This window comes from Etheostoma cragini, chromosome 11 (assembly GCF_013103735.1).
Source record: "Etheostoma cragini isolate CJK2018 chromosome 11, CSU_Ecrag_1.0, whole genome shotgun sequence".
Taxonomy (NCBI): domain Eukaryota; kingdom Metazoa; phylum Chordata; class Actinopteri; order Perciformes; family Percidae; genus Etheostoma; species Etheostoma cragini.
The window spans coordinates 4,664,506-4,674,281 of NC_048417.1; the positions used below are offsets into that span (position 1 = coordinate 4,664,506).

At 40.7% G+C, this 9,776-nt stretch overlaps 1 protein-coding gene and 1 long non-coding RNA gene across 3 annotated transcripts in view; both read right to left on the reverse strand.

The window, feature by feature from the left end:
* Nucleotides 1–1,734: 1,734 nt before the first annotated feature.
* On the reverse strand, nucleotides 1,735–4,469 carry LOC117953141. 2 transcript variants are annotated; one of them, XR_004658562.1, is made up of 3 exons: nucleotides 4,126–4,469; nucleotides 2,267–4,031; nucleotides 1,735–2,234 (listed from the first exon to the last, which is right to left on the reverse strand). It is a non-coding gene; the product is annotated as an uncharacterized LOC117953141 (long non-coding RNA). The 2 variants fall into 2 exon arrangements; XR_004658561.1 differs by having other exon boundaries at nucleotides 2,267–4,469.
* Nucleotides 4,470–4,593: 124 nt separating this feature from the next.
* Nucleotides 4,594–9,776, reverse strand: part of plcl1 (phospholipase C like 1) — a 72,342-nt gene continuing 67,159 nt past the window's right edge. Inside the window, exons 9-12 of the mRNA XM_034885844.1 lie at nucleotides 9,519–9,722; nucleotides 6,189–6,264; nucleotides 5,830–5,939; nucleotides 4,594–5,392 (exon numbers count right to left, since the gene is read on the reverse strand). Coding sequence (XP_034741735.1) covers nucleotides 5,198–5,392; nucleotides 5,830–5,939; nucleotides 6,189–6,264; nucleotides 9,519–9,722 — 585 coding nt within the window. The 3' untranslated portion in view covers nucleotides 4,594–5,197. The remainder of the gene's footprint in view (nucleotides 5,393–5,829; nucleotides 5,940–6,188; nucleotides 6,265–9,518; nucleotides 9,723–9,776) is intronic.

The following is a 9,776-nucleotide window of genomic DNA, read 5'->3' on the forward strand; positions in this document are numbered from 1 at the left end:
TTCTGCAGAATTTACGAAGTTTTTAAGAAGATTTTAAACAAATTAATGATTAAACTCAGAATTTTAACACATCTCCACCAAGCTGATAAAACAATCTGCTGAAGCCCACAGATTTTCATTCTGGATGAAAACTGTAAAAAAAATTAAATAAAAAATAATCTGCTGATTCTATTTAGGTTTGCAAATTAGTTACAATATAAACTACACAGTAAAGCACTGCAGTAAATGAATGACCGCAGTGCCTTTTGCAGAGGTAAACCCATCCGGTACGTGCAGTGACATATGAAGCAGATGTGTGAGAGGCATGGAGAGGAAAAGCTTCGTACCTAAAACCTTATTTTTGAGTGTTTAATACTGGTGTTTGTGCAAGTTCACTTAATTTACAACCATTTCTGTATGCTTTTCCTTATTGCTAGTCTGGCTCAACGGATGTACATTGGGTTGTCCCGCCCACTTTTCGCTACCTCTGCTATCAATTTGGCAAGGGCACGGTTGCTGCATCTAGGGCTTAGCGCCACCCAGGACAGATGGGATCGGTTTAAAGGACTACAAAAAAGACAGAGCGTTTGGCAATATGAGACTACTTTACTGCTGACTGTTTTGCAAAACTTTGCAATCTTCAGGGACATGCTTGAGAATGTCATGCTTGGTTTTATTTTTATAAAAAGAGACATCATTGTGTGTTAATGCATCGAAGAAAAAATCATGAGCTGCTGAATCTCAGACAGACTTGCATTGACAAGCTCTATTGTTAGAAATCTAGAAAAAAAGTACCTTGTGAGACCAATGTTGTCAGTTTGGCAGTGTTTTGCATCACCACAATATGATATTTTAACAAAAATAACCCTGGGTGTGATGTTTGCTGACATGTATTGACTTTAAGAATGCTGACTTTACTGACATCACCTGCAACCAATAGCTGCCTGGAAGGTATAAAAGCACATTCAATCTCCTCCAAATACATTTTAAATGTATTTAAAGTAAGGAAAATTATTCCAAAAATATAGGTTTGCTCGTTCAGTATCGCCCAGCTACAGATTAGCATCAGGCGTCATATCTTCCTGAAATACCAAGCTGCCATTTGTCTCGGTTATTATATGATGCTTTTCATGCAGCAGTAGCAGCTACACAATCTACCATAAACCTTCTTGTTAATACCGAAGTACCGAGTTATTAGACTGAGTTTTAACTTAACTTATTAACTATTACTGAAACCTGACAGTACCCCTTTAACCTTTAGTGAACCTGTGTATGTATATGAAGCGGAAGACAGAAAACTAATACTGTGGATGTTTTGCTGAAGCTGATGCATCATCAATGCAGATAGATCCTCCCTGCAGGTATGCAGATCTTGGAGAGGTCCTATGAAAATTGTAGTTTTCATATACTTGAGCTCAGGGGCAGTGGAGATTCGGGAAATTGCTTCGGAAGCTGCTGTCCTATTCAGTGATCTTTGTAAGAGGAAACATGGCAAATAGTCTGGCAGCGACCGTGTGTGTAGGAGAACCAGTTTTTTACAATCAGGCCAGGAATTAGGGCACTACGGTATCATGACAGACATTAGCACACCAGCACATCCCGAGGCCTCCAGTGAGTCAGAAGGTTATAAATAGACCAAAAGCAGCAGGTGCTGTCACGCCGTCTATAGCTCACAGCCAATTATGAAGCTCTGCAGGTGTGCCCAGCCAAGCACACAGGCAACCAAAAGTGAATCTAATATCAGTCGTTTATTCATCTTCTTCTTCCCTTCAACCTTTGCTCTCTCTTCAATATATGTCATCTACTTTTAGAAACGTATGCCTTCTCCCAAACACACACACAAACACTTGGAACGCATGGAATTGTTACTAGGTCAACCTCATCCTGTGGCAATGACTCAGTACATCAGCTCTGTGGCTCCCCCCACCTTCAGCCTCCGCTGGAGCAGCAGGAGCAGGATGGGGAAAAAGTGGTATAAAAGAGGTAAATGGTATTTAAAAAAAAAAGAAAAAGAAAAAAAGAAAGAATGTGGAAATAAATGAAAGGCAGCGAAACAATGTACAAATGTATGGGACGCCATTCAGAAAATACTGTAGTCCTACACGTGAACTTAAAGAAGGGCCCAGGGTCCGGGATCCTCGCCTCCCGTCAGTCGGCCCCCCTTCCTGCCTCCCTCAAACAGCAGAATAAACATTGAAAATGTCTTCTTTTCTAAAGTTTCCAAATGTTGCAGTCTCACACCTGCTTTGTTCAAACTGATTGCAGAATTAGGTGGGGGGAAAAAAACATTTGTTCAAATCCTCTAGATTATGAATACTAATAAATGGCATTGAACCTTTCCAAACACACCTGTCCTACTTGTACTTTTTGAAATGACATCAATACGGCTGCCCTCTTTTAGTTGATTAGGTGACTAATTTTATTACTTTATTTGATAACAATGTTTTTTTGTTGCTTTTTCGTGCTGAAAGACTTATTTCCAAGAAAGCTATGAGCACATCTCTGGTAAACACAAGATTTAAAGTGGTGGTTCTGCATGATTCTTTGTGGAAAAACTCTGTTCAATAAATTAAATAAATTGTTGATAAAACCATAGGAGTGTTAATGGACTAAGAACGTCTTTACTCGCGGACAGCCCTAGACGTCAGTCTTTAGGAACCTTTCCTCTACAAATCACCCACAATTTCTTGGGGACTAAGAAAAATTAGCCTTGCTGAAGCCGAATGATGATTTTTAGACATGTACAAATATAACAAAAGCTGAAAATCAACCAACGTTGGCTGTGGGATTTGCTTGGCCAGAGAATAGATTTGAATCTAATCTTAGCTTTAGTCCTGTGTGTTGTCTTATCTCAGCATCACTTTTGTCAAGTTTGGTCCAAACGCAACATTACGTAGAGTGATGAATACAAGAGTACAAAAGCGGAGTAAAAAGAACACGTATCGGACGTCTTCCTGTGTTAGTTTAGAAACACACAGTTACACTCAAAGGCCGAGAGGAACGCCATCACTGGTCTGGAAAAGCACAACTACGAGCCATGGTCAGTAGCACCTGCCGGACACCATTGTTGTTTTCACACACATGTATAAGCATCACTGAGCTATAAAGTTAGTTATATTGTTTTCAATACTTCAGTCAGTACACATTGAGTTAAACAGCCTCATTAACTTTCTTCTAACTAATCATTATTATTATTATTATTATAATTATTGCTACATCAATACAATGTACTTCATCAACGCTGCAGGAATCTGTTCTACACACAAACACACATGTACAGACTCTGAAACCAACACGTCGGCATCGTGATGAGGTTATGTGATCCACACACGTGTGTGTAGTTCTACTGTATCAACACACATACACAAGATCTCCAATTACTGTGTCTCTTCTCCAGGACACGTCTTCTCTTTGTGTCCCAGCCATCCCCCTCGCCCAGGTTAACATGACATGCTCAAAGGCCATCAGGGTGAGATAACAAGAGTGTGTGTGTTTGTGTGTGTGTGTGTGTGTGTGTTGGTTATTTCACACAGTACACGAATATAGCAGTTAGATGAGGAAGCATGTGTGTGTTCTCAGAGTTGCAAGGGGATCTTTGTGGACTCTAGTTTAAAGGGTAACTGTCTTTTCTCTTCAACCTAGACCCAATTTTTGCATGTTTTGTGTCTACGTGATTGATGGGAACAACAATTTAAACCCACCAGACTCCATGTCAATAAACAGTGATGTTGTCATTTAAAACACACTTCATTCAAAGCGGACTAAACTATGAACTATGAAAAGTCGTCTTGGTTAGTCTTTACACTTTTCCAACATCACTACTCGGGGTTGGTTAAATGAACACATCATTTTACTGATTTAATTATGAGATTATGTTTTCTCCATACACGCTAAAACTGTTTATTTAAATGGAGTCTGGTAGGTTTGGCAACAGCTATCCCGGAGCAGTTTCTGGTAACAAAGAGGATTTTTTTTTTAAGGTCTATCTTTTCAATAATCAGACACTTAGAATAACAATCTGAATCTGTCAGTGGAGAAAACTGCACTTTTAGCTGACAAAATTGACGATGCACATTTGCCCCATAGGATACACATTGCAGCCCGGTTTGCTACTGCAGGTTGCAGCGTTCTCACTAAATACTGGACCATTTTCAAAGATTGTTGTACCCATCAGTCACTTAGATACAAAAACATAGGAAAATCTTAGAGATCCTCAAATTCTGTCAATTAACAATTTGGCTGATGGGTGTTTTGCATACATCAACTGAACTGCGCAGCTATTTCAGGCCTTCAAACAGACCAGACAAGAGCTTCAGAGCTCATAGATTGAAGTCGGGAAAGAACTGATGCAGTCAATCAGATAAATCAGATAGATAGATAAGAATTAGACCTTCCACCCCTCCAAACTCCCAAACCTCAATCATAACCATAACTACTTTAGACAAGCTCTATTTTTTAATCTGAAATTCAATTAGATCAGTTAAGTTGATCAGGTAAAGAGAATGTTTCATGTTGATGTTTGACCTACTTTGTGTGATCTCATCCTAAATTGAATTATCCTTGTCTTCACCTTTAGGTGCTTGGTGCTTGTGTGTACGTATGTGTTTTTTTTTAATGGGACAGATGCTGTCAATCAATCTCTTAAAGCATCTTCTACCAATTGCAACAGTGTAAACAAACACACACACACACACACACACACACACAGGTAATCTTGTTGCCTTCCCAGGGGACAAGCTGAAACGCTGGGGCTGAGAATAACTTGTCCCTTCAACTCGACATCTCCTCCATTCTGCACCGCACCATCAGGTTGTCACACATTCTTCAGGTGTCTGTGAGTTCTTGGGTTTATTGGTATGTGGGTCTGTCAATAGGGAAAAACCGGCAAAGTTACAAAGGTGAAGGTTGAATGACACGTTTCTTTTCTCACAGCAAAACAAGCAGGAGCCGTCAAAAGTCCAAGAACCCATGTGGAGAGTTTTTCTTGTGAAAAGCATTTCGGCAGGCCGGACCTTCAGTGATTACGTGACCATAAGGCTTCAACAGATACACTGCTCTGGTCTAGGCTAGTCTAGACACACACTGAACTGTATAAAAGGGAGAAAATCCTCATTCTCGCTCATATTTCCTTATCTGTGTTACCACTTTGTAATTACCCAGCCCACTCCCTTTTCATCTTTGGCAGCTCGCTGGATACAGGGTGGGTGGGGGTGGCGTTTTAGATGCGTCCGTTGCCGTGTGTGCTGCTTCGGCGGCCGGACAGAGGGTGGGAGGAGTAGTGCAGCTCGGCTGTGGAGAAGGTGGAGGCCGAAGAGTTGGAGGAGGTAAGTCCGCAGGCTTCGCAGGCCAGAGCCAGCTGCCTCAGGGCATCCAGGGAATCCATCTTAGCTCCGCGTAACAGATCGCTCTGACCCTGCAGCACACAGGAAGACACGGGTTTGACCCATGTACTGTATGCGTAAAGGCTTATCTCAAAAAATGTAACTACATGTCGCGTGAACGAACGTTGCTCTGCCATGGCTTAGTAGCGTAGCATTTTCCTCCTACTCATGTCCTACAGATTTTTGACTATTGTCAGAAAGAACAGGGGAGACACTTTATTGCTCTCACTAATAGCAGGGCCGGCGTGTGTGGGTGTGGGTGTGAAATAGAAATAGATATAAATTGCAAATAGCTTGAATCCGACAAATATCTTTCAAAATAAATTTACAGCCTGATTTATGAGTCCTGATTAAATCACTATCTGCTTCTCCTTTCCAAGTGAGTTTCAGACATGTGACACTTACCATAAAACTAGATATTAATCCGCCATAAATCCTATAAAATCGGAGATTTGAGCGTTAGGAGTACCTTAAGCACAGTGATGTTCCAGGTGAAACTCTCCACAGCTTTGCTCAGCTTGCGTCCCTTCAGTCCCTCCTTCTCCCCAAGCCGGGAAAGTTCCTCGTGGTAGTCCATTCCTGCAAAAACACAAACACACAGGTCCAGATGATTTAAGCCTCCCTTATCACTTTTTCCTCTCTTTTACTGTAGCTAAACGCTCAGTTCTGTTTAAATGGACGGATGTAACCCGGGGGCTCTCAAACACATCACTCAAAGGTCCGCATCTGACTTTTTATTTCATTTAGAAAACATTTGGCTACACTTCATAAGGTGTTGTATTCATAACAGCAGTGGGCCAGGTCTGGAGTGACTCGGTCAGGACTTACCTTCTCTCTGCACGTGGCCGATCCTCTCCTGAACACCGTCTGCGTTCTCGATCAGCTGTTTCTGGGCGGCAATCATCTGCACAGACAGGAAGGAAGTTCAGCTTGTTTTAAAGCAAGCATTGTTCAAACCCATAGAGCTTTATGGACTATTCCTATTTCCACTAATACCAAACACATCAGGCTGCACATTAGGGAAATGTGTTATCTATTTTGTGTAATGCGTCCATTAAATACATCAAAGCTGAAACATAAATCAAGTAACAGAACAGATTGACAAGAGCTTTTAAAGTCGAGATGTTTGTTGTTGTTTTTTTCTCCATGAAAGTCAAGAGCTCAACTTTGAACTTTCAAGATCTAGACTTTCCTCCATGTCAAAGTCAAGATCTCACAAATAAAACTCGAGATCTCGCAAAAGTGTTTGTCCCTAGTACATGTTTTCTTTTTACTCCAAGTTAAGTTAGAATCCCAACACTTGTCTTGGTAGATGGTGCATACATAAGGAAGAACACATGGGTGCCTGGGCGGCCGGGTGGTAGAGCACTCGCCCATATATAGAGTCTCAGTCCTTGACGCAGTGGCTACAGGTTTGATTCCGACTGACGCACATAGTTACATGTTATTCACCCTCACACATTCAGAGAAATAAACGATTGGAGGCGAAAAGATAACTCAAATAAAGAAATATTAACAATTTCTTCTTTTTCATCTGTGCTCAAACTCAATTCATATCTAAAGTCCTCTCAGTTATGTTATTTATTTATTAATTTAATTTAATATTCATTAAGCCTTTTGCTATATTGTTGTTTTACGTTTAAATAGCTTTTTGTGACTTTTAAAAAGTTCTATAAAAAAGCTGTGGTGGGAGAAAAGTATTGAAGCGATTATGATTAGTTATCTCTGCATGTGTGAAGAGAGCTTCCCATTAAATAAACTATTAATGCATCTCGCCCATCAATCAACCCAGCAGGAGGAAAGTGCTCAGTCCCAAATTGCCGGTTCACATCAAAACACCTGTCGGCAGGACTAAGTTGGGTTTTTCAGTTCAGTTGTCAACTTGTCAATTAACAATAATAAATCTCTACATCTGAACATGCATACAGTACCTACAGTATATATGTACATATATAATATATATACACACATTTATGTACTGTACATCTAGTTTATCTGTTACATTTCATTTCATTCAACCTTCTAGAGACGGGCGTTGGACATTAGCAGTTGCTATGAATGCTGTGATACGTGGCATTGGATAATTGTTGTGCTGCAATTCTCTTCGTAGACTGTATTCATCCCTATCAGTGTCATTCATTAAATTAAATTAAATAATGATGTTTGCACTTTGCACATACTCTTTATACGTTTGCAAATGTAATCCTTGTTTCAAACACTGCACACTCTTCCCATTTAAAAAACCGATCTATTTTACATATTTTGCCCTGCTTTTTTCATATTTGCTATTGTAAATTCTTCACTTACATAGTGCTTATTTTTACGTATTGTGTTTCTTGTTATGGACTCAGATACCAAGGCTAATTTCTTTATGAAAAAAAGAAATATGGAAATAATCCAGATTCTGATTCTGAAGTGCAAGTGGCCAAGTGGGATTGATTTGGATGCTCCGAAGTTAGAACGCAACACAAAGCATGAAGTCTGTTTTAAATAATCGGTCTAAAGAAACAATCAGTAGACTACAGGGCAGCAGAAAAGCAAGAGATGAGAGAGAGGAGGGCGAGTGTGTGATGACACAGCCGTGTGTGTGTACGTCCATGAAGGCTGAAGGAGGTGTGATGTACGACTGGAGATCACACCAACTGTGGCAAGTTGAGACTGACCTGCTGCGCTCACATTTGCTGGATTCACACTCAAACATTATTAGCTCCAGTGACGGGTTGAAACACAACGTTGTAGTTAGAAATAAAAGCACTCTCTGTGTGGAGGTGTGTGTGTGTGGAGGTGTAATAGCCGAGCGCTGAAACAGGTGGGAGAGAATCATCCCTATCTGCTGCAAGAGGAAATGGAGTAGGAGGAGACCCAGCTGGCTCTCTCTCTCTCTCTCTCTCTCTGTGTGTGTGTGTGTGTGTGTGTGTGTGCTTCATGCATGTCACCTCAGAGTGTCTTTCCTCATATTTAATGCTTCCGGACACTCAAGAATACGGCGCTGAGTGAAAACACTAAACACAATTAAAACGGTCTGCTAGTGTCTGTCTGACATTTTGACCAAACTTTAAATAAATTAGGAAAAGCAATCAACATCTGAGTACTATGTGCTAATAAATGTATCACCAGTTCATTTAGATTTTTAAGGGGACAGACCCCAGGTGAATAGAACTTAATTACGTCATTAAGACAAATATCTTTGCTAAGTTGTATGTTTAAATATGCAAATTATGCTTTATCTTGTTATACACTATGCGGTTATTAGCACACATTTCTAGAAAAGAAATCTGGACATTGGATTGTTGGAAGTTTTTTTAAAAAGTTATTTAATGCCAATTTTTTGTGAATTTAGGAGAAATTTACAGGTGCACATACGTAGAGTAGGGGTGAAATAAATGTGTAAATGTGTGATTTGGATGTTTTTTCCCCAATAGTTTGAAAGAGGGCCTAAATTACTCAAAAACGCAAAATTACCAATGAACCCTGAACCCTGAACCATGAACCATAAACCCTGAAATCTGAACCCTGAATCCTGAAATCTAAATCCTAAACCCTGAAGCCTAAATCATAAACCCTAAATCCTGAACCCTACATCCTGAATCCTGAATCCTAAATCCTGAAATCTGAACACTAAGCCCTAAACTCTAAACTCTGAACCCTAAATCCTGAACCCTGAACCCCAATTCCTAAATCCTGAACCCTAAATCCTGAGGTAGTGCAGTCCGGAGAGCAACTGTATGCATATATAAAATGTCTTGAATACACATTGTGGGAAAGGAGATAAGTATAGAGATAAGTATGAAGGCACTCAAGGGGCTGACTGCCTGATTGGAACGTCTTCCATGCTCTTGCCTCACATAGTGGACGAGTCAAATAATGAAGGTCAATCAAACTTGTTTTGTCAAATCAGCATCACAATTAAGTTACAATAAGCTCTTTTCTCTCCCATCAGTAATGAGCACAAGCAGAAAAGCATTTAGACTGCATTTAGTTGTTGCCAGTTTTGAACTATCGACATAATTTCATCTTGTCAAAAACTTCAGAAACAAAAAAAAAATAGTGGTTAATAGCTTTGATTAAAAGGACATGTGGGTGAAGTCCATAATGCAAATAAAAGGGTGAGAAAGCAGAGGCTGCAGTAGGTTTACCCTCCACCCTCGTCTCACTCACCGTGTCATAGGCAGAGAGCAGTTTACGTGTCGGCTCTGAGAGGTTGACCTGAGGCTCCAGGCATGGGTATCCCTCCTTCAGGACCATGCTGGCCCCCATGGTGCCCTCGGGGCTCTGCAGCCTCGTCGTCAGGCTCTGGATGCACTGCTTCAGTTTGGCCACCGTGGGGAGCCCACACTGTTCTTTGAAGCTGGCGGTGGTGCTCTGGAAACGGTCGGACGACAACAGAGAGAGGAGAGAAAGAAGAAGAGGACAGGG